General features: G+C 41.0%; 1 protein-coding gene across 8 annotated transcripts in view; it reads left to right on the top strand.

Moving 5' to 3' along the window:
• Positions 1-26,217, top strand: part of neo1a (neogenin 1a) — a 157,152-nt gene that overhangs the window by 47,543 nt on the left and 83,392 nt on the right. For all 8 annotated transcript variants that reach the window (XM_058046025.2, XM_058046023.2, XM_058046021.2 and 5 more), the window contains exon 2: positions 5,119-5,442. In XM_058046025.2, the coding sequence (XP_057902008.2) occupies positions 5,119-5,442 (324 nt within the window). The remainder of the gene's footprint in view (positions 1-5,118; positions 5,443-26,217) is intronic.

Here is a 26,217-nt window from a genome sequence, read left to right as displayed (position 1 = left end):
ATAACACTATAGCACTATAGCACTATAGCACTATAGCACTATAACACTATAACACTATAGCACTATAGCACTATAGCACTATAGCACTATAGCACTATTACACTATTACACTATTACACTATTACACTATTACACTATTACACTATAGCACTATAGCACTATAGCACTATTACACTATTACACTATTACACTATTACACTATTACACTATAACACTATAACACTATAACACTATTACACTATACACTATAACACTATAACACTATACAGTACCTCCCAATGAACACAAATCCCCAGCTCGATGAGGCGAAAGATTTATCATAGCCTGAGACAATGTGAGTGTTGGGGCTGGCCACGATTAGTCGACTAATTGTGATTATGTCGACTATTAACGAATATAATAGGTGATTTGCTTTTAGTAGTCTTTTTTTATCTTTCTTTTCCTCGAAAAAGCCTTTATCATGACAACAACCTACCAACTTTGACTAGTGTTTATCACCAAATACAAATGAAGGAATGAAGGAAAGGTAAAACCAAGAAAAAATCAACCTGGATGATTTTTTTTAGGCTTGTGCCTTTTCCATATTTGACTCAGCTGTTTGCACTTTATGCTACACAGTCAAACAAATGCTTGTTGCTACAGGCACACTTCATGAATGGTTTAATTAACTATCATATTAATTATGCATATACCTTAAACACTTTGAAATGATGGTTGTATAAGAGCAGCTCCATGTTGTACGTTTTATATTCAATTTACGTATGATATATATACACATATATATGCATGCTTTATTATTCTCCAGGAAAAAAAATACAATAAATGAAAATTAATACCTAAATAAATATTGGCTGTTCAATTCAAATTTGTTGTGAAATATAATTATATATAATAAATAATAATGCATAATCCAATCCTGTGTGTCATAAAAAATAATTGGTGATAGTCAAACTAATGGTTTGTGGCTGCACTCGTGATTACGAGTAAATATGAAGGACTTAAGAGTTGACCACTTCCACAAGTTAGAGAGCAAACACTGGAAGAATGGAGAAAAAACCCAAAAACCAAAACATGTTTGGATGAATGAAGTGTGTAGGTTCATTACAAAATCATCTTCATTTACCTCCATCTTCATCAGAGTGGAATATTTCCATTCACGCTTGATGGATTTGACCTCTTAACTTGTGTATAGGACTTGTTTTTGTTTTGTTTTTATGTATATCTTTAATTTGGTAGTTGTTGTGTAGCTGAAAGGAAACGCCATGGTTGTAATTGTTACATTATTGAGGTATGGTGGTGATAAAAATAAATCTTGGTTACTCTTTTGGTGATTGATGATTTAATCGTGGACATTGGCGGGATAGAAAAACTTGAGTGGCTGTGATATTACCTGTAATTGCATCTTGTAAAATGGTTTGCAGTGGAAGTCATTATTGGTACACACAATGTCTGCTTCACAGGAAATGTTGAAAAAGTATTGATATTTTGGAAATCTTCTTAAAAAAAAATGGTGTCCAGCGTCATCACACTCGTTAAATAGCGTAAGGGCGGCTTCTGTTTGGCTTCTAACGTATGCCAGCTGTAAGACAAGACGTTAGGTTCCACACTACTTCAGTTCATTTTATATGAATATTCCAAAATCCATTCATCGCGACTGTTATTACTATTATTACTATTGGGTTTTATCTGCCGCTATTTTTTAGGAACTTAACAGCATATGATTATGTTTTTACATGTTTTCTTGTCATGTGGCTTTGAAACCAGCGGTAATCTGCATTGGAAAAAAAGACATATTAGACATATGTCACCCTTGAGCTTTTTGACTCATAATCTAAATGATTCACTGGTTGTATGTTGTGTATTGTAAGTATGCATAAATGTGCCTCGGCTCAGCATGTCCTTGTTTTCCAGCCCAAGCCACAGAGGGGACTCTGCTGTAGAAAAATCAACTGGTTTTCAGAGTGGTCTGCTCTGCCTGAAGAGTGGCTCAATAACCTTACCAGTCAATATGGCTGCTGTCAGATGGAGGCTCACTCAGGAAAGACGTTTCCTGCTGAGCCTCCGATGGAAGAAAACAGGTCTTTGTGCGAGAAGACCCTCTTCTTTATCGCCTTCCTCCTCACATTTTATTTTTCTGCACGACGCGCCTGTTTCATTGATAACTAGGCACTTAGATGAGTTAAGCACAAATTTACCTTTGCTTTATTTCCCAACATGGGATTCTTTTTGAGTAAGCCTTAGTTTGAGAGCGCCATGTGGAGTATCACGGCATCACTTGAAGCTGAGCTCCCAAACCTTTTATGACACTGAGCAAAGTGGATTTGGGACAGAGGTAACAGCCCATACTTATCAAGTAGACAACCTCATTTTCTAGTCTCATGCTCTCTGCTCCCTCATTTTCACTGGATGCCTGTCGTGGCGTTTCCTAATTTTGTAAGGCAAGTGGGCGCTTTGCTCCCACACAGCTGGATGTGTGCAGATTGCACTTTCACTCAGTGTAATCTTGCTTCAGCGTAGCCTTTGTGTGTCTGGAAGCCTTCTCTCTTTCTACAAGAAGGACTTTGGCTTGTAAAATTGTAAAAAAATATAGTGAAATGTTCTATTTCTCCATCATTTACATATTGTGTCCAACAAAAATACAACCTGAATTGTCTGTTTTGTGCACACGCCCTTAACATGGAAAACACAAAGAATGCAAATGATGCATCTTGCAAGTGGAAGACGATGTAGCAACATGTGCTCAAGTCCGACAGTGGATCTGACAGTGTGGAGCAGTGTCCAAAAATCCACAATCAACAACGGGTTTTGAAAGGCTGGCCTACTGCGTAATGAAGAGGACGGCACAAGCTGAATGGCCAATTTGCCTCAAGACAAAAGTTTGAATGATTAGCAATTCTGACACTGAAGAAGATGACTTTAGTGGTTTTAGTGTGGAAGGAAGATGAAGACAGACTAGTGGTGTTGCGTGCCTATTTTTAGAAAAAGTGTTGAATTCAAAGTAAAAAAATATGTAATAATATTTTTCTGTGTGATTTCAACACATACTTCTCTTTATTGGAAAAGACAGAAAAGCTTCAGGCTGAAATGAAGAGACAATCACTGCTGTACGTTTGAACTGTGGCTTGTCTTGGGTCTTGGCGATACTTTTAGTGTGATGCTGAGATGAGAATACTAAGGTCGTAAAGCAATGCTGGGTGCCGGCCCGCTGCCTCATCAACACCCCCACCACACGTCTCTTTTCTTTTCTCGATGCTACTTTACGCATGGCGGATGTTGTGTCTACCCCTGAAAGCAGATGGTTGCTGTTTCTTTGGAGAGTAAAGTCCTCTCCTACTGTTCTTACGATGAGGATAAAACTGCTAAAAGCATCTGCTTTGGGTCTGATTGGATGCTGCAGGATGGTCCAGTCTATTTATTTTGCTCCTGGGATAAGAGAGTGGGCGAAGATGCTCTTAACAAACATACATGGATTGAGTGGCGCACGGTAGAGATGATTGACAATGTCATGGTGTCACATGAACTTGAAGATGTGACAATGTCGCCACATCACTACCCCACTCTGGTCTCTCTCTCCATCTGGTTTGTCTGCTGTCATCTTCTTCCAGATATGAACACGACATTGCAGCTTCTGACTTCAGTAGGTCTCCAACTAATTGACTCATTGATTTATTGTTGATTATTGATTATTATTCCAGTCTCAAAACTGTACATGTATATATATATATATATATATATATATATATATACAAAGAAGACAAAGAATGTTAACACAACCATGGTTCTTTTTAGTTAAGCTTATCAACTTACGTTTTTTTTTGCTGGTAATGGACCATTGAGAAAGAAAGGGGTGACTTCTATCCGCTCCTGGTTTGATGAATGAGTGTAGAAATGATTGCACCGACTTAGTGCAATGGCTGACATGTATTCCCTAATGTGCAAGTGGAAAATTGCAATTCACCTCAGTCATTTTCTGTAATTGTTTGTGCTTTCAAGATAACTAAGTCAATTGAGGACATGCATTGATATTGCGACCGTAATGGAGCCGATATTACAAGCGTTTTTCTTTGGATCTCACAAGGGACACGATGCCGCAAGATAGAGGAATTACCTCTGAGAAGTTAAATTGCTCAGCCACTGACATTGCTACGTCTCTTTCCTCCTAACCTCCCCACACTCCCCTCGGAGGCATGCATGCCATTTCTTTGGGAAGGAGCCAACATAGTTTAAAGTGCATTTAACATCCCACCTCTTATTTCATTCATCTATTCGTTGCATTATTAAATACCTTCATACCACCTTAATTATTTTCTGCCACTCCTGTATCCCTGCAGAACTGGCAATTGCCGTTATTTGTCTAACCAATACCGCTATGCCTTATGTGACTCTTTAGCTGGTGGGGCCTGAATAATGGATGAGTACAAATGGAAAACAATTGCACTTAGTCTGACTTTGGCACTATTCATCTTACTATTATGTTAACGTTTATATTCCAGGAACGGAAATTGCAGTTTTGCTCCAAAGTGTCTACTCCTTCATTGCCATGTCCTCCTATGGATGTGATATTAACTTGCCGGGAAGCAGGTCTGGATTCTATTTGTCCGTCTCCTTGTGGTTTCATAATGAAAAGCCTCTGAATGGATGAGATGTTTTTCTTTGGGAACTTTACTTTCATTGTTTTGACCGGTCATGGGAGTCTTGAAGTTTCTTTTTTTATTTTCTTTTGAATCTTAAGTAAACACGGACGGTGTTATACATTCAGATTTCAATACAAACTAAGACATTTAGACATTTCCGTTTATTTTGAACAGACTTGAACTTGTTGTTTTAAGGTGGTGAAGCGTGAACGTCACCGCAGAGTTTATGATTTGAAAGAATGCCATTGTGCTGACGACAGTCGATCAGCTGCAGGGGTTACGTTGTGGGTTGTTGGTTTCTAACACAAACGAGCAGGAGGTCATCAAACCAAACGCTCATGGTGCAACCAAAAATAACAAGTAACACACGCTGTAACTGTAAACGGTGCTATACATGTAGGCCTGTCCCGATAATGGATAAATCCTCCACAGTGATGTCGTTTACCATATTTACAAGCTGAACCTCTGCTTTTTGTTCTTGCAGCATCGGCACCGCAGCCCTTCAGTCCCTTCTGGTTCACAGTGGAGCCCCAAGACACGGTGGCCATTCGAGGCAACTCCGCACTGCTCAACTGCTCAGTGCACAGCAATGCAGCCACGCCAGCACGCATGGAGTGGAAGAAGGACGGCACCTTCATGAGTCTAGTTTCAGATGAGAGACGGCGCATCCTTCAAGATGGCTCCCTGCTCTTCACCCATGTGGTTCATTCAAAGCACAACAAACCTGATGAGGGCACCTACCAGTGTGTTGCCACCATTGAAAACCTGGGATCCATATCTAGTCGTACGGCACGCCTCTTTGTTGCAGGTATGGTAAAAATACGTCATTTTGGGGGACTCTGCCGCTTTCAGCCTCATGCAATGTTGATGCATACCAAAATAATTGAGCTAAACCATTTTTAATATCGGCACACCCAGTATTCATTCTCTAAAGTGGGGGTTACGTTCCAATGAACGCTTTGCCACACGCATGGGCTCCGGACTTTTGGAGAACTTTGTTGGTAATGGCCCACACACAAAGGAAGTAGGGCAGTCCATTCGTGACACCCACGTGCTTGCGCTCCCTAAATTGGTAGCTTTCGTGAGTGTGGCGTGCAACTGGTACATCGTCTCACAGAAGCGCACCTAGCACGCACGTGTGTGGCCATCGTACGAGGCTCGTGCAGACCACTCGCATAAATGGCAAGATGTTGGCCAGGAGAAGCCGCCCGCCGTGGCCTGGCAAGGCGCTTTCATGTCGGCTATGCCGTGTGCAGCCGCCGTGCGTCCACTTAACTTATTGATTTCTTTCATATACATTTTAAGATTATGCTGCATGTGGACCTTCTTATGTCTTTAAGATTATGCTGCATGTGGACCCTCTTATGTCATCTGTTAACCAAGTCTTGGTCTACTGTGTTCTTATTTCGAAAAACCGCCCATGGACATGATTGACCATTTTTGTCAACATAAAAATCCGAGACGCAAAGGGTTAATTTCTGTGGCAGTCGTTAATAATGGCAACTTTAGGGTCATTTGTCAGGCTTGGAAAATAAATGCATGACTTAACTTGAAATACCCTGATTAGCCAACCCAGTCCACATTTCTCAAAATTAGGCATAGTGAGACATTTTTATGTTATTTGAAATGTTATTTTAACCTGTCTTCAATATGTGTAATATAGGCTATACGTGTGTCTATATAGCACAGGGTTCCTCACACTTTGCAACCCGCGATTTTTAAAATGGCCATGATCCTAAGATGTGCCTCCTACTATTTACAGTATTTTGTTGGGATGTCAAGAGATACTCGGTTCAAGAGACGAGATGACACACAAGATCGGTTCTACGAGACGAGACAACATACTTTGCAGGAATTACAATGAAAAAATATATGAACATATATTGGAATCTACAAAACATAATTTCGAACAAGATTGTATGAATGAGAAAAGGGCTCACTCTGTTCAAGCTGTTGTTCTATGGAAGAAACTTGACAAGGTGCTGTACGCAGAGTGAATTCTCCTTACGCCTGTTTGGAGGCAGGATGGGAGGAAAACAGACACGCACGCATATGGAAATGTATTAAGGCTGGCAATATTATCGACTATATTTTCATTTATTAGGCCGCACAGTGGACGAGTGGTTAGCACGCAGGCCACACAGCCAGGAGATGGGGAAGACCTGGCTCTTGGTTTTGCAAGGCATGTATTGGCATATGCCGATCTCATGTGCTTTTCCATGGAAATCGCCCGGTATTGATAGGTGGCCAATAGATTGAAGCATCAAGCAAGTATAACTTTTTTCCCATCCTAATTATCTAAAATGTCCAATTTTATTTTGTTTATCGTAATATTACGACTTAAAAGAAACAAAAATGTTTTCCAATATTTCAACAATGCTACTATAATGCCATTATTTTGTCATCATTACGACTTGTCTGTAAATTCTTTATACTCTTTTGGAATTTTGACTATTTCTATCATATTTTGACTTTATTCTTGTAACATAACTTTTTCTGCAACCTACTTTTTTTCTGTAACAGTTCAGCTTTATGCTACTTAATGTAGTTTTCCTTAAAAAAAGACTATCATTTTTTTCTGTTTATATTTTAATATAGAACATTTCTGCTGAATTTGCCATCTTTTAGTTAGTTATTTTCTTGTTAAAGCGTATATTTAGAATAAAAATAAAAAAAACAGCTGCGGGTCACAAATGGCCCCCAGGCTGCACTTTGGAGACCACTGCTTAAACATAGTAGATAATGTTCTCAGTTTTTCCTGTCCTTGAATGGATGGCCATGACACCTCCAAAGCCTGAATACAATGGCTTTTTCAAAACCTGCTTGAAAGAAAATCTGATTTGTATTTTCTATTCCTGCTACAATGTCACCTTCCTCTGTGAGAACAGTGAGTGACATGGGATTATTAGGTGTTTGGAGTCAAGTCGTGCTCCGAAATTCAATTTGCAGCCTTGCGATGTGTTTCCTGTGTGCGTTCCCCTCAGTACACCACTGGCAGGTTCAAAGACACTCTGGAGAGGCATCATGTAGGGCATACAGTAGGAACCGTTTACTACAAACTAAAGCCCTGGCTGTATTCACAGCCATTCTGCTGCCTAAAAGTCTATACAACCACAACTAACGGTTCTAGTGGTGTTCGTTATGTTAAGAAGGAATACGTGTTGGTACAGACCAAGATAAGCGTTCCCTCTGATAGCATCGGCACTTGGGCTTCATCGGGCTGCAGGCTAGTGTCTGTAAAAAAGATGTTCCCATTAAACAATGATTGGGTCAGCATGCTGTTGTTTCACAGTCATATCAAGATGATGACTAAAGCAAAAAGTCATTCAGTCGACTTGAACAATATCTATCTCTAAAATGACTTCCCTGTGCAATTTTAGGTCTGAACGGCTATAGCAGAACACAAGATAAACTGTGGCGACGCTCCCATCCATCCTGAGCTGCATGGGAATATAATGCAGGGATGAGCGCCGCTGTGAGACAGACTCAAAGCCACCGGCCAACCATGATTGGACGTTAGATGCAATCACTGTGGAGAAGCTGTTAGCTGTTATGAGCACACATTGTTCACATTTGTGAATATATAAGCTCGATTCATACACGTGCACACACAAACACAAACACCTGGGTTTTTCCTTCCACATTCACACGTACTTGGCTGCCTTGTAGTAACTGCAGGTGGCCTGTAAAAAAAAAAAAGGTTAATTACAGTGTAGTGAGTGGAGGCCATTAGGTCGCCATCAGACCCAGGAATGATGGTGTAGGCGGGGGGGGGGCGTGGGCGTGACCTCTCTGATGTAATGACCGAACAAGTCACGGATGGCTTGCGTGGCAAAGAGTATGTCTGACAAATAGCAGAGTAATATCTGGGATTGATTGCTGGGAGACCTGCTGTCCACCTCCTCCTATCACCGCCATTGTTCCCACGCCTCCACCGGCTCCTGCTCATGGTCATACTCACAGATTCACTCTTGGTTTTTATTTCTTTCACGTCTTTTTTTTACATAAAACATTCATATATTTATATCTGAATATCTGACAGAGGCTTCCGTTTGTCAAGTCTTCCACTCTCACCTCCGGCAGAACAGGTGAGGACGGGGATATCGAGTCCGAGTGGGCCGTATGTCATGCTTCCATTGCTGACACAGCCGATTTGGAGCTGCAGCCACAAGGTGGTTGTTGCCAGTCGTGGCGGCAAGCCCCAAACCTGATGGTGGACACCAGAGGTCAGGGCTGCCGTCAAGCTGAAGGAGTCCTTTGGAGCATGGATTGCTTGTGGGACTCCTGAAGCAGCTGACAGGTCGCGGGAAGGCGGCGGGCCATGCGACGTGCGGCGACAAGCTTCTTTCAGTACTTGGTAAAATACGCTGTGGCGTGCAGCCTGGTTTACATTCATTTTCTACCACTTTTCATCACGAGGGTCGCGGGGGTGCTGGAGCCTATCCCAGCTGTCTTTGGGCAAGAGGCGGGGTACACCCTGGACTGGTTGCCAGCCAATCACAGGGCACATATGGACAATTTGGACTGGCCAATTAACCTAGCATGTTTTTGGAATGTGGGAGGAAACCGGAGTACCCGGAGAAAACCCACGCATGCACTGGGAGAACATGCAAACTCCACACAGAGATACCATAACAATATATCACATAAAATATAATGTGATATACATCACATTATATCACGTAACAAATTATGAGGCACTCCTAATTGTGATGGAATTTTTTTTTTATTCTGCCTAATTTTATCACAATCAATGGTGGCAAATGGATCTTTGATTCCTTGGCGACAAAATCAAGAATTAAAAATGACCCTTGCCCTCCTTGTGGCGCTTTAGGGCTGCACAAAACAAATTGTTTTTTTTTTTTAAATCTTGACCTCAACTTCAAATTTCTAAATGAGGATTTTCTTTTAAATTTAAATTTCTTCTAAATTTCCTTTAACGAGGTGCAACAGAAAAGAACGATGCCATTTACCTGAAGGACTCACGTTGTACTGCTGTTAGCTGATACTTTTCAGTCTTTCTAGTTATTTCCATCCAAAGTATCTTTACTGTCCTTCCAGGACCTCCCATGAAGAATGGCAGAAAGACCTTCCTTTAAAGCTAAATAAGACAGGGAGTTAATCATAATAATGACAATAATAATAATTAAAAAAACAGACACGACCCTGAACATGGTGTGTGTGCATGCTTTTGTGCAGAAATTCAAAACAAGAAAATGGTGATTGGCCTTTTTTTCGAGAATGGTACAGGCCAATTGCACTTTGTCATGTTGCCTCTTTTGAATGGTTTAGCTTGTGTGTCCCGCCTGATAGCGTAGAACAGCATGCAGCCTCTCCAGAAGGGGGGCTTGTGGAGAACAATATTATGTATTCAGTCTGAGTCTTAGTGAGGAAAAAGGAGGGGGGGGGGGTGGGGGGGGCAGGAATTATAGGGCAGAAAGCAAGCCAGCGGTGTGCAGCGGTGATAGCCAGGACACAAAGCGCTACACAACTAATGAGAAATCCCATCTTAACTGTCTGCTGTTCTCCCACACAGACGCCCCCCCCCCCCCCCCCCCCACCGACATGCTTTGATGTCGGCCTTCCAAGATTGAGTCACACCTCACTGCTATTAAAGAGGAAACCCCCAGTTGAGAAAACGGAGAGCTAATTTGGTCCCGCTCTCTTTGTGCCTTTGTTAACTTCAATTCCTGACCCCCCCCACATGCAGGCAGTCTCTATTCAAATATTTCTCCTGTTAGTTGGTCTTTCTTCTCTGGGTTTTCTCGTGATAGTCCTCTTCCTGTCACTGGCGTGGCGGAAAGCCACTAATCTCCCCGTGACGTCTATATGAAGCAGCACACACCAAGCGCCGTGTGTCTCCTCATATTTAAACATGCTTTGATGGTTCGGGATGCCCTTTCAAGGAATTAAGAGTGTCACAGGACTTTTTAATCCTTTTTTAATATCATCTATTTGTGCTTTTTGGTTGATTTTTGCACTCCCAGGGACGCCATTGCTTCAAAAGCATTAAAGGACATGATTGTGTTTGGGACACAGACAGAAAAAGACCGTTGTGTTGTAGAAATAGTCATGTTTATGGTCCATACATAGATGATGCAAAAACTAATATTACTAACATGTGGCTATGGTGTATACCCCAGCTAATATTACTAACGTGGCTATGGTGTGTACCCCAGCTAATATTACTAACGTGGCTATGGTGTATACCCCAGCTAATATTACTAACATGTGGCTATGGTGTATACCCCAGCTAATATTACTAACATGTGGCTATGGTGTATACCCCAGCTAATATTACTAACATGTGGCTATGGTGTATACCCCAGCTAATATTACTAACATGTGGCTATGGTGTATACCAGCCAATGTATTCTGTATCTGTTCACTGCAGTGAAAATGATGGCCTTCAACATAAGCATTTTTAATTAATGGATTATATAACCTTCCTCTTGTGTTAGGGTCGGCACCGACCTGTTTTACATTTTAATGCATAAAAAGAATCCCATAACATTTGTTTATTGCATCAAGGCGTTTTTGACTTTGTCAGGAAACTCTATTTCAACAAAATAAAACCCAAAAAACAATTTTTACTAAATTTTAAAATCATCTGGTTGAAATGATGACCACTGTATTGTTAGGGTCATAATAATATGACTATAAAGCAATATTTTGAGCCAAAACTGAAATCATAAGTGTACAATTAGCCAACACAATGACAACCAGCTCCTCTTCTCATCATGGAAGCTTTTTGCTTACCGCTTTTCCAGTATACCAGCAGAAAAACAAGGTCCAGACATGTGAGGTGAATTCACTCATTTGACTGATGGCTGATTTCACTTTTACAATTTGGATCATGGAAAGAATGGCAAGAAGTACAGTGAACCAAGATCTGGACCACATTGGACAGACCAGCATAGCCATTGAGATGATCAGGAGGACAACGTGGACTATGATCCAGAAGACACAGATGATGCGAGTCAGATGAAGAGGTTGCTGGTGGTGAAGCTGTTCTATATCCCTCAGTAATAGCCAGGTAACAAAAGAACCTTCAATTTATGAATATGATTCTTTTGAGGTTCATTTGACCATTTTTGGAAATTGAAATGGAGGGGTATAGTGACAAAAAAGGCCTACATGCCCACACCAAAAGTATTAAAAGCAACATTTTCATGGATGAGGAAGCCAAAGAAGGTAACCAAGACATGAGAACTTATAACTTATTGTTTTTAGTGTATTTTATAGCTGATTTAATACATGGGTCAAAACCCACCTGTTAACATAAGAGATGATACCAGAAAGCTAACACAAGAGGAAGGTTAAAGTGATCATTTCATATTTAATGTATCACAGGATATTTTTGTGTTTGATATATGCATACAGGGGTAAGCATGCATTAATTATCATCTACACTATGCTGTCTTGGACCATAGGTAAATGAGCTTTACATTTGGTAAATCCTCACTTCCGGAATACCCACGGACCTGCTACTATGTTTTTTGCTAACACACAAGTGTCTGATGCTGCAATTCATTGGTTAAGCTGCTAAAACGTGTTTAATGGGCACCTTCTGAGAAGCTCAATAAGGTATTCTGTGTAAATCGGCTGCATTAACCTTGCAACGTCAAAGCTTCTTCGCTACACTACATGAACAATTTGAAATGCATATAATGAAAGGGATGAATAAAAATTTCATGTCACTCTTACCTTGATTGAAGACATGATTGTTGACAAAGACATTTATGGAGACAGCACGATCCACAAGGACATTTTGTTTAGCTATGATTTATTTCTTGGACTCAATAGTGTTTCCCACCGTCATTAAAGTGCCGGCACTAGCAACTTTTTTTTTTTTGGCTCCTCTTCTTTCTCTTTGGGCTTTTCCCTTCAGGGGTCGCCACAGCAGTCAATCTCCTCCATCCAAGCCTTCTTCTGCATCTGTCTCTCTCACACCAACTACCCTCATGTCCTCCTTCACTACATCCATAAACCTCCTCTTTGGTCTTCCTCTACACCTCCTACCTGGCAGCATCCTTCTACCAATATATTCACTATCTCTCCTCTGGACATGTCCCAACCATCTCAGTCTGGCCTATAACTGACTTTATCTCCTCCTCCAACCTTTTTTGTCTCCATTGTACGTTATTTTTCAGCCGTGATCAACAAGAAAACCAGAGACTTGTGGTGTTGGTTAGCAAAGACTTACAGAGTCAGAATGTTGTATTGTCATGTTAAATGATGCCAAAGTTTCAGATGATGAGGATGATGAGAACACTCAGTTTCAGAGAGAACACTGGATCTCTATGACGTCACAGTGCCTTATATGGGCATGAGCTGTTGGCCAGATACGCTCTTAGCCCTCTGGAGGCAGGCTGTGGGTGGAAGCAATCGAAGGAAATTTGTTTTGTGTTTATGTTGTGGCATACTGTAAATATTTTGGCTAAATATATATGGCTAAAAGCCAACATTATACTTGATGCTTTTGTCCCTTTTTTTGTTGCAAACTGATATTTTGCTGAAAGAACGGAAACATTTTGAAACAAGATTTTTTTTCTGATGAAAGATGACAGTCTAATCTTTTACTTGGTAGGACCATGTTTATATATCCCGAGAACACAATATTCTGTGTCTTGAAAAATGTTTTGACACCACTGTTTTGCTGTGACTAAGTCTTGTCACACTGGTGTTGTCAAGTTGAATATAGTGCTACGTTGTTAAAAGGCCTTTTTATTTAGTCTGGACTAAACAGATCTCATGACTTGTAAGGACTCCTACCTTTTGAAGCCTACGGCTCTGGAATTGGCTTGACTTGAGACTTGACTTGAACTCGCATGTCTTGGTAGTTGACTCTAGAATTGAGATTAAAGACTTGAGGCTTACTCGAGATTACTCGAGAACTATGACTTGCTCCCACTTCTGCTAACTAAGATTAAATAATCTTTCAGATAGCATTCATATAAAATAATGAGAACATATCTGAATAATATACATACATAGATGCCTATTGTATTTTGACCAATACAATTATAAAAACAGGAAGTTTAGAAAAATTATTAATAGAGTAATAGAACAGCAAAATATATCCCTACTTTGTCGCCACTTCCTTTGTGAGCAACTACCTCTATAGAGCCGCAAAAATAATTTTTGACGATTGTGTGTCTCACTGTTGCACTTCTTTACCTCTTTCATACCCTTTACTTGTGTAGTCAATGACTCGACATCCCCCGTCTTTTTTTTATTACCTCTCCTAGCTTATATTTCTTCTTTATTATCCTCTCAGTCCTATGCACAGCTCAGACACACCCAGAGGCCCACAGACACGCTTGCATTGCACTGCAGTTCCACAGTGACCACATACTTACTTACTCATGGAGACCAAAACCTGCCCCATCATAAAACAACTCAAACATGTCCCTCATTCTCATAGGAACCACCAGAATGAAACCAGAGTGGAACCAGCTTATCTTGTCGCCACTCGGACTGGTTGCCTGATGTCGACATGAGCGGTTGTCGACATAAACGAAACAGAAACAACTGTAAATTGTGGACAGACACAGTTTTTATGTTTGGACTACCATACATTCCAGACTATAGAGCACACTCAAATATTTGTTCATATATACACTTAGCTCCATATATTTGGACAATGACACAAGTTTTTTTTTACCCTTTTACTGAAACATACTCCAAAGATGGTGATATAATGGACATAAAGTGCAGACTCTCAGCTTTCATTTGAGGGTATCCACATTCAAATTGGATGAAGGGTTTAGGAGTTTCAGCTCTTTAACATCGGCCACCCTCTTTTTAAAGGGACCAAAAGTAATTGGACAATTGACCAAAAAGCTATTTGATGGGCAGGTTTGGGCAATTCATTCATTATATCAATATAAATTAAGCTGATATCAGGCCTGGAATTAGTCGGAGGTGTGGTGTTTGCATTTGGGAGATTTTGCTGTGAAGACAACATGCGGTCAAAGGAGCTCTCCATGCAGGTGAACCAAGCCATCCTTTGACTGTGAGAACAGAAAAACCCATCAGAGAACTGGCTACAATATTAGGAGTGACAAAATCTACAGTTTTGTACATGAGAAAGAAAGCAGGCACTGGTCAACTCAAACTCTGGTCAGCTCAAAACCTGGACGTCCACGGAAGACAATGGTGGTAGATGCTGGCAGAATCATTTCCATGGTGAAGAGAAACCCCTTCAAAACAGCCAGTGACATGAACACCACTCCCTAGGAGGTAGGCCTATCGATACCCAAGTCTACCATAAGAGAGAAGACTGCACTAGTAAATACAGAAGGTTCACTGCAAGGTACAGGCCACTTATAAGTCTGAAGAATAGAAATGGTAAATAAGACTTTGCTGAGAAAGATCTATAAAAGCTAGAATGTTTCTAGAAGAACATTCTTTGGACAGATGAAACCAAGATCAACCTCTACCAGAATTAAGTAGAGGCGAAAGCTTGGAACAGCTCGTGATCCAAGCACACTACATCCTGGGTAAAACACAGGGGAGGCAGTGTGATGGCTTGGGCCTGCATGGCTGCCAGGGGCACTGGGTCACTAGTGTTTATTGATAATGTGACACAGGACAGAAGCAGCCGGATGAATCCTGCGGTGTTCAGAGACATTCTACCTGCTCAGATCCAGTCAAATTCAGACACATTGATTGGCTGGGGTTCATAATACAGATGGACAATGACCCAAAACATACAGCAAAAGCAACCCGGGAGTTTATTAAAGCATAGAAGGGGAATATTCTTGAATGGCCAAGTCAGTCACCTGATCACAACCCAATTGAGCATGCATTTCACTCGTTAGACTAAACTTAGGACAGAAAGGCCCACAAATAAACAGCAAATGAAAGCTGCTGCAGTCAAGGCCTGGCAGAACATTGGAATGGAGGAAACCCAGCGGCTGGTGATGTCCATGAGTTCAACGCTTCAAGAAGTCATTGCCAGCAAAGGGTTTTCAACCAAGTATTAGAAATGAACATTTCGCTTTCAGTTATTTAATTTGTCCAATTACTTTTGACCCTGAAATGAAGGGATTGTGTTTAAAACTGCTTTTTTTTCCTGGCATTTTCATGCAATTTTTTGTTCAACCCGCTAAATTAATGCTGAAAGTCTGCACTTGAACTCCATCTGAACTGTGTCATTTCAAATACAACGTGGTAGTGTCTGTCCAAATATTTATGGACCTAACTGTAGGCCTCACCTGTCTGTACCCTGCAGGTATCCACATTGTAACATGAGATATTTACACAGAAAGACACATTATAAACCTTGCACTTGCACCAACACTCAGTGTCCCCACCGCAAACAGGATTAGCCTCCACTTCACTACTTCCTGACTCTACACTCTAAGGATCATGGGAATGGCTCTTTTAGCCATAATTTAGCTGCATCATTGTTTAGGACGCAGCATATGGTGCAGTTGTTGTATGTTACTTCGCTATAATGAGGATGTTAAATGGTGCCCGGTACTTCAAGAAAGAAAAACATACACATCCATCCATCCATCCATCCATTTTCTACCGCTTATCCTCACAAGGGTCGTGGGGGTGCTGGAGCCTATCCCAGCTGTCTTGGGGCGAGAGGCGGGGTACACCCTGGACTGGTGGCCAGCCAACCACAGGGCACATATAGACAAACAACCATTCACACTCACATTCATACCTATGGACAATTTGGAGTGGCCAATTAACCTAGCATGTTTTTGGAATGTGGGAGGAAACCGGAGTACCCGGAGAAAACCCACGCATGCACGGGGAGAACATGCAAACTCCACACAGAGATGGCCGAGGGTGGAATTGAACTCAGGTCTCTTAGCTGTGAGGCCTGCATGCTAACCACTCGTCCGCTGTGCAGCCAAAAATACACATTTGGTCCAAAAAATGTCTGTTTAGTTTTAGATTTGAATTAAGTGTAATGAAATGAGATTTTTAATTTCAGTAAACATTTCTGTAAAATTAGAAATGGACATTTTAGATACGTAAAACAATGAACGTGTTCCTCCCTATTATAGGAAAACTTTTAAATTCTGATGACTTTATGACCTTCAAGCTGCCGTTTTCTAAGGCCTCATTAAATGATGCTTGTGTAGCCACTTTGCTTGTGTTCATTTTGTTGAATTGTGTTGTAGGTTGTCATACACTTGCTGGATAGCAAAGGGAGAGTTGGCCAAACACTCTTTTTCTAAACAGCACCAATCAGTCCCCTCTAAAACCGGACCTACAATTTACATTTTTAAATAAAAAAAATGATGAATTGAATATCAAACTAGTTGTCGATTAATTGGGTATGAATTAATTGGGATTAATCATCAATTCATCGATTAAATGTTACAGCTTAGGTTTGAACTATTAACATGCTCCCCGAAAAGGATCTTTGTGATAGTAAACCAAGCTATCTGATTAAAAACTCCAAGTAACAACAATCCCTGTGTTACAGTCATTTCCAGTAAGCCACGTGGCTCCTTTGGAACAATTATGTACCGTCTTGCGTGTACAGTCATTGCCATGACAAATGGCTCTGACCTGGAAGCAGGGTCAGGGTCACCGTGGTGTTCCATTACCCTGATTTCTATCTGTGTCTGGCACACCAGAAGGTAGAAAAGCTGTAGAGGAGAGACTGTTTCAACACTTAGGAACATTAATCACAGATTGAGCTGAAAAATGAAGACATTCATCTACCCTTGGAGCAATGAAAAAGCAACTAGAAAAGGAAGAGAAAAAAGCTGTACACAAACAGGACTCCTGCACAAAGGTTGATCAAATATGATATGGGAGATGGGAGTCCAGGATGGATCCATCTTTTTTGCTCTCTTGGGAGAACAATGTTGGCAGGAAGTCTTTTGGGCTGGAGGAGAACGCCAGCCTCCATTTTAGTTGCATCCCCTGATTGATTAGGCCTTGTGGGGAGGCAGCGAGGCTGATTGGGGTGGCCCTATCTCTTCTCTCCAGACACCTCTGTGCTCACTGCCTGTGTGTGTCTGTATGGACGAGGGAATTTACATCCAGGCCCTTAATTATCTTTGCATTTTTCCAGAAGGTTTCTCCTGTAAGACATGCATTTTATCCTGACAGAACACAAAATTAATTTCCGAAGCAATGTAAGAAGGGTTGTAACCAGCAAGACTTTCTAATGAAGTCACTCAATGTGCCGTGTGTGTTATGTTATATTTACGCCAAAGACAACAGTGTGGGCAATATGACTTGGAATAGCAAATGGTTACATTCAAAGAAGCAATCAGTTTGCCATCAGGACAAGAAGATGAGTGCTGGTCCGGACTTCTCTCATTTACTGTGTGTTAGCGCTAACGTTTCTTTTACTGGAAGGGAATCAGGAACTCCAACCACTTGTGCTTAATGGTGGCGTCCTTAGGAATTGTAAACAAATGTGGCTTTCCCGTCCGTCCGAGCCATTAGTAGCAAGTAAACAGAGAAGCAGAGCTTGGGGGAGGGTTGAGCGCTTATTTGGCTTACTGCTGCGCCCATATATGGAAGTCCACCCCTCTGTGACATCACAGAGGGGCAGTTTTACCACGCCTTTTGAAACCAGGCGTTTTGCGCCATCCCAAACTTCTTTTAGGGCTCACTTCCAAATGTGAACCTAATTATCTGAAACTTTGGCACTACATTTATAGGTCAGAAAAGTGGAAAAACATGACAGGTCCCCTTTAACATCACATTTACTTTCATTTCAAACTCTTGTTGGCAAATCTTTTGAGGAGTGTAGAGGGAGGAGGGAAGGGCAGGGAGAGGAGGGGATCCACACCAGCAACAAAACTCATCTTTGATCGTTTGTGATCTTTGTTTTGTTAAAACCATCACTTCTTTTGCAAGGTTCCCTTGCTTCCGTGATTTCTTTTTTCTTCACCAGAAGCAGACTTTCCGGACGCCACCAAATGAGGTCTTTCCTGAATTCAATCGTTTTTCCCATCCTTCTTTTTATGAAGTGCTGGCACTCACTACTGGGGTTGGGCATCGGTTGAATTTGAAAGATTCCAGTTCCAATTTCTCGTTTCCATCTTGGTTCCTATCGATTCTCGATTCTGATGCTTTTCAGAGATGGGGTCATAAAAGTTTGTTTAAATAGGAGTTGTGTTTGGATGAAATGTCTGAACTTCTTCATGATTTTTTTAATGATATGAACTTTTTATGAACTTTACTATGAGTTTCTTACAGGGCTATTTTCAACCAGTACACCAAACCATTCAATATAAATGTTATAAAGTTCATTTTTACAGGAGTACACCTTCATAAAAAATGTCTTTTCTGCAGCTTAAATGTTGGTTTCATCCAAGTAAACAGGATGTACCCCTAAACACTATTTTGTTGGACAGAAGTGTAGCGTAGCCGCAATCTTCAGTCGCAATCTTAACTAGACTTCCACGACATCAGTGAGCAACTTGAATCGCTCGGTAACACTGGCATGAGATCGATGTCATTTATTGATTGACTTCCCCAATTCTGACAAAATTCTTGTCTTGATTCTGTCAAAGGTGGGAGTCACACCATAAATATGGAGGTGTTTACTCGTGTTGGGTGTGTGGCCTCCTTTGCATATCACTATGTTGCACTGAGCCTACCGTTCTTTAATATTAACTTTTTATCAGCTTATTCGGCAAAGTGTGCAACCCTACTCACGACTTTCTTTGGGTTTTTTAGCCATCACACTCCATGAAAAAAAAATCATGGGCAGTGATTCAGCAACTCTTATGATGCTTTGTGTGGACATCGGTCTCTCATTTTCACTGTGGTCGTAGAGGATGGAATCGGGGTGTGATGTTAAGTGAATTTTCAATTTTGAATGGATGGATGGATGGATGGAATTAGCGGCTAACAACCGCTGATTTATTGGGATTTACTTCTGCCATTTGTCAAATCCTCTTGAATCTGACACCCACCTCCAGAGGACACTTTCAAGACATTTTCAGTGGCTATAATTATGTTAAACGTCTCTGTCAAATGGTGTAAACAATCATGAATTCACATGAAGCACGGATGGTTATTATTAGGACATTTTGGAATCAGTCAAATAAGCGGAAATTGGAAATAAGCATCACCATCATTTTCATCCTGGTACTGCCTCAGCGCAACTGTGATGTCATCTGACACAAAACGGGCTTTGTGAGACTTGACCGTCTGTCCAGCTTGCGCAGAGCTGAATGAATTCCCTCACAAATTCAAAGAAGTCTTGAATCGGTTTATACTACATGCACACCAAGGTGGTAGTTTTGTTTTATGAGCTGCAGTGCTGTGTTTAATGTCTGTGGGAATGCAAACCTTCCCAGAATGGCATCACTTCAGCAGAAAATACAAATAAAAATGTTCCTTTTTATTTTTCCACGAGTCAAGGTTCATTGCTCAGTCCTTATATAATGCGTATGCACTTTCGAGGGTAGATTTACATGTCAGTGTTCCTGCCAATGTGAAACCATGATATCTTTGAGCAGCAGTTATAATGCTTGGGAATAACCTGATCCAAAGTATTACAAATTCAAACATTACATCTTTATTAGAACGGCCCAGACAAGAGGATTTTGATGAGTATTGACTGTAAAGGTCCTTCCCTGTTAGCGTCTTAGTGGGTGTAAGGTCAATGCGCCTTGGCAGGAATTCTAAAAGTCTCTGGAACTCTGCTTGGAGGGACTCCCCCAAAGATATTTCATCATCTGGTCTTGTGAAAACGATACTGTGTACCCTGGTTTTAAATCTCCCATAGGCGTTGACGGCAAAGGTCGTTGAGTATGAATAATTTTCATACCATCAAACTACTGATTTATTCAGGTTCTGCCTTTAATAGGTCACCTGTCTGTAAGGACTGGGTTGAGTCTGCAGACAAGCAGTGCATGTCTCCATTCCTTTTATCTGCTCCTTCCCATCCAAGCACACACGTAAGGCAGTTTGGGGAGTTTTCACATGAAAACGTCCCCATGTTTCAAAGCTAAATTGGCCTTCATCGAGTATTTGAACCCTGAAAGAGACTGGGATTTCCAGGTTTCCTATTCTGCAGGGAAACCTCTTCAGAAGTCCCTTTTGTTCGTCAAACAGTTGCAGACAAGGTTGAGTGGGATTGCATGGTTCCAGTACTGGGGACTTTGAAGGTTTTGATATGCAAAGGTCAAAATGTCACACTTGCTTTTTGGGGGAATTATTCATAGTGTTCTCAAATATAATGTGCAAATTGAAGTTTCTGGATGCTTCCTAGTAATGCTGATGCCCAAGAACACTTTTCAGGAGTGTGGCCAAAGGCTAGTATACAAGTGTAATTTCGGTGTCAGAAACAGGTTACATTTTTGCTCCTCTACATCTAAATAAAACATGTTGAAGATACATATTTTACATTCAGTGGCTTCTGTTGACGAGGCAGAAATATTGAGTGTTTCCATTTCATATTCTGCACTGAAAGAACACATGAAGTTGTGCACAGATGGAGTGAAGAAACAAAGGTGCAAAGTGCTCAGTTGGATTTTTACTGTATGCTTCACAGATCAGTATAATGCTTTTTATGCGCAGTGTAAGTCATTTTTCCACAAGCCCCTGTGGAAATAGGATGTCTGTGGAGAGGTGGCACTTAAAAAAGGGAAACAGGGATCCTCAAGGTGTGATAGGTAACACCCGCAAGAAGCATTTCCATTGTGTTCTACCCCCTCTCATTCTTTTCTCTTCTCGCTGACTGAACTTTCAGTATAAAGCTTTTTCCTTTGCCTATAATAGAGGCATTATTATCATTTCACAAGTGACAAAATATGTTGAGAAAGGCCACTATCTTGCTAGATAATCCTTAATGGAGGGGTAATTTGCATTTTAAACCCACACAGCAGATTATGCTGATGTTGTAGCTGCACAGCTGGAGACCCTATAGCTGTGAAAGCTGTGAGCATAAAAAAAAGGCGGGAATAAATGGAGGCTCCAGAGTGTCAGGGATCACAATAAAACACCATAACTCTGTGCTCCTCAAGTAGTGGACCCCCGGAAGGGGGGTGGCCACGAGACTTTCAATATCAGTGTTGTTGTGGTCACGCTAACGTTTGTTCTTGCTTGCTAGCTTAGCAGACAGATAACAGGTTCTCAAAGACTCCAGGTGAGTTCCATTTCAGAGTCTTCACTTTGAAGCGCTGCAAGACTGAACAAAGAAATAAAGTGTCAGTTATGACTTACGTGGGATAGAAATTCATTCTGTGACATTCAGCACAAACCAAATGCATGCATATGTGCTAGCTCAGTGCTAATTTGCATTTACAATATCACCCTTACATATAACTATTTAGGCATTTAAAGGGGACCTACTATGCTTTTTACACTTTTCTGACCTATAAATGCAGTTAGAATGTTGTATTCTCTTGTTAAATGATGCCAAAGTTTCAGATAATACAGTTTGCATATTTGGAAATGAGTCCTGAAAGAAGTTTGGGATGGCTGTGAATGCTTGCTTTCATAAGACTATTTTCTAAGGCAGGGGTGCTCACACTTTTTCAGCATGCGAGCTACTTTTAAAATGGCCGAGTCAAAATGATCTACCCACTACAAAAATGCAAAACATCTATTTATTTTCAAATGTATTGAGGATTATTTGTACGTACAATGTATGTTGATGTACCTTACATAACCAAATGAGCCAATATTGCAAAACACATAATTAACTATTAACATTTTTTGTAATTACCTGAGTTTACTTTGATGACTTGCACTGAATTGAATCAGCCAGGGATCATAGTCCGGACGGTAGCTGCTGATAGCCAGCCTCAAGCACACTTCCAAATGTTCGTGTACATTGTGAAAAAAAAGTCCACCTCCCATTCCGTATGGAAGTGATATGTTTTTGCCTTTTTACTTGGTCCAGCTACTTCACTCATTTTAGTGACCATAAACTTTAGCGAGGGCTTAAAATCTGACGCAATTCGCCGACTAGCTTAGGACTTTGCATCGTTGTTTACGCATGAGCGGTGACCTAAAGGTCAAAATTCAGTTGTCATCTGACTGGTTGTCCTGTATGTCAATCAAGTAACGGAGATGGATGATAGGCTGACATCGTAAGTTCTGCTGCACTTAGAGACGTTGTTTGATTTGATTGGTCACCCGAAGGGCAACATTCAGTCTTCATCTGAATGGCTGCCCTGTATATCAATCAAGTGACGGCATTGATGCTAGGATAATATTTTTTTAATGTCACGCCGCGATCGACCAGCGATCGACCAGTACCACCTCCGCGATCAACCGGTAGATCGCGATCGACTTAATGAGCACCCCTGTTCTAAGGTGTTTCTCCTAGGTCTCTGTGATTGCCGGGCTTCCTTATATGGGCATGCACTATAGGCCACCTATGCCCTCCTAGTTCTGCTTCTATGTTTACGGTATAGCAACGTCTAAGAGGAAGTGTTTTCTTCAGTGTAAGGGAAAGCTACATTTGTTTACAAACACCAGGCAGAAGTGGTTGGAGTTTCTGATTCTTTACCAGCAAAAGAAAAAGAATTGAATCTGTCAGTAGCATTTCACACTGGACCGTTTTGTGAACATGGGCCAGTCTGCAGCTGGACGAGCTGACGCCTTTCCAACGTTACTTGATTCTGGAAGATGGAGAAAGCTTTCTGTGCTGGTTATCGTGTGTAGCAATACACAACTCAATACAAAGGGAAAAAATATTAGCTAATAGGTTTCCTTTAAGGTACATTTCACTTGAACAGATCGTAGGCATAACATACTTACAGGCACACATTTTTGTCCCATACGGCAAAAAATAATTGAGATTTGGGTCCTTGGATCCTGTACATTTCAGATGAAACTATGAGTCCATTTCGGGCTGCACTTGTCATGTTTAGTTTGGTTAAACTCTGTGAAACACGAACCACTGACAATGACTAGAGTTAATAGTTGATATGTTGCCCATTCCTAATGTCCTGGTGTGTTCATGTGTTCATGTCCTGGTGTGTTCATGTGTTCATGTCCTGGTGTGTTCGTGTGTTTGTGTATTCATGTCCTGGTGTGTTTGTGTGTTCATGTCCTGGTGTGTTCGTGTGTTCATGTCCTGCTGTGTTCATGTGTTCATGTCCTGGTGTGTTCATGTGTTCATGTCCTGTTGTGTTCATGTGTTCATGTCCTGGTGTGTTCATGTGTTCATGACCTGGTGTGTTCATGTGTTCATGTTCTGGTGTGTTCACGTTCAAGCCAAACATCCAGTATGTGATTTCAATGCCAGGAAGCCATATACGTGCATGTGGAGACTCCTTTGGCTGAGACCTACTGAACTCTGTGTGGAAGGACCCTGGGGACGATGTTAAGACTCCTCCTCACCCCACCGTGCAGAGCCTCAATGGCGTTTTGATTGGTGGAGATGTGCCGTGAACATGCCAAAGTCATTTTTACGTGTTCACAGGAGCGCAGAATTGCCTTTTGTACAACTGACTGCATCCATTCTACTGTATTTGTGTAAGTGTGTATGTGTGTGTGTGTGTGTGTACCTTCTCTTTAAGCTCCACAGTATCCTTTCCTCCAAGGTTAATGACAAACATCTCCTTCATTGTTTATAGAGAGACACATGTTGACACGAGCAGCTGGGGTTTGCATGTTGGTTCTATACACGTTTGCTTTCTCTGGCTACTGTACCTCCCATCGTCCAAATTATCTACAGTATATTAGGTATATCCCATTCGCTACCAAAGACGTATTTATGACCTTTTTTATCAACCCAACCACTTTCTCTCAAGGAGGTTTTATGCATGAGAGGCACAAAGAGGTAATTATGCAATTCTACAATAGAAGAGAACACATTTGGTGCAGTTTTAAGATGAAAAAAACGGTATTTTATAAGATCGGGGCATGCATCTTTCCCATGGAAATACATGCTCCACAGCAACCAGGAAGTGAAAAGGCATCTCGCCATGTTGCGCGGTGGAGGTAACGCGTTGGATTTTTTTTTTTCAAGAAAATTTTTTTATTTTATGCAAAACAACCATTTGTTTCTATTGTTTTATTGTGTGATACCTGTGTTCTACTGCTAACTAACTGCTAACTGATGAAAGATTAGTCACATTTTTCTCTTGGCATATAGTATAATGTCTATATAGCGCAATAACACAATATTCTGTATGCTTTGAAAAATCAGTCAAAATGATCAAAAATGGGCGATACCAAGAGGGACAGCTTCCTGCTGCTTATCCTCACGAGGGTCGTGGGTATGCTGGAGCTTATCCCAGCTGTCTTTGGGCGAGAGGCAGGGTACACCCTGGACTGGTGGCCAGCCAATCACAGGGCACATATAGACAAACAACCATTCACACTCACATTCATACCTATGGACAATTTGGAGTGGCCAATTAACCTAGCATGTTTTTGGAATGTGGGAGGAAACCGGAGTACCCGGAGAAAACCCACGGGGAGAACATGCAAACTCCACACAGAGATGCCCAAGTGGAGATTCAAACCCAAATCTCCCCTAATGGTATCTCCCATGATGCACAAATGCTTTGGTAAATACGGCTCCTATGTAACTGTTGTGCTTTGATATCTTAAGTGCATTTTTTTAAATTAAGGTGGGAATACGTATATTGATTGGGAAGAAGCAAGCCACTGAATGCATTTTAATAGGCATCATTAATTACTTCTACAAGGGCTGTTCTTTATCTTTTTCCACATTGTGAAATTACCATAATGAAATCTACATCATCTTGATGAAATACACAAGCTATTTTACATGGGGGTGGGTTAGTTAGTGTACAAAGCTTTTCTGTCTGTCTTCTAGGATATGTCAAGTTTACATTAGACTAATCAATGATGACATACAGATATTAGTGTTAATGTAGATTGATAAGAGAAACAGAGAGCAGTACAAGACACAAAATAGTTGTAGGTCATTCTAAGACAAGTTAAATGATATATTATTCCATATTCATTCTAAAACTGGTATATTTGAGTCTAGTGGTCTTATCCTGTACTCCATCGGTTTTCTTTTGCACAAGCTTCCATCCATCTCATTTTCAAACTATTTGCTCTTGCACTGCTGGAGCATAAGCAGAGCAACAGGGCAGCTGATAGCATCTACAGATGTGCTGTCAACTCGATAAGAACCAGCAGCAGCATGCCCCTCTCCAAACAAACAACTGAAATATCCAGTGGAATAAAGAAGGAATGGGGTGGGGGGGTTGGAGATGGACTTAAATCACCTCAAAGGTGAATTAACATAGGCGAGGAAATAACATGCAAATAACGGTTAAGGGATGGTCTGTAATTTCGTATGCAGGCTACGGTTTTGGTACGCAATTGCCAACACAGACTGGGCGGGGCTGTTGTCACTCATAATGTCTGATATATACTCTGTCCTCTACAGTAATCCATGGTTTATCCTGGTCAATTGGTGGAATTTCCACAGTTGGATTCATTGTTAATAACGTTAGTTTAGTTAGAGCATAGAAAACAAGATGAGGATTTTATAAATACGACTTTTACCATTATTATATTTCCCTAGACATGATATAACACCCCTATAGTCACCTTTACAATCATATTACCCAATATAGTAGATGTAATCAGAGAATAAGCGATTTCAGACATAAATAAGACTCTTCCTCGTGTGTAC

Source organism: Doryrhamphus excisus, linkage group LG11, assembly GCF_037039965.1.
Source record: "Doryrhamphus excisus strain RoL-2023G ecotype Guam linkage group LG11, RoL_Dexc_Guam_v1.1, whole genome shotgun sequence".
Taxonomy (NCBI): domain Eukaryota; kingdom Metazoa; phylum Chordata; class Actinopteri; order Syngnathiformes; family Syngnathidae; genus Doryrhamphus; species Doryrhamphus excisus.
The sequence above is the reverse complement of the archived record's forward strand: the minus strand, read 5'-3'. Positions and strand labels throughout refer to the sequence as shown.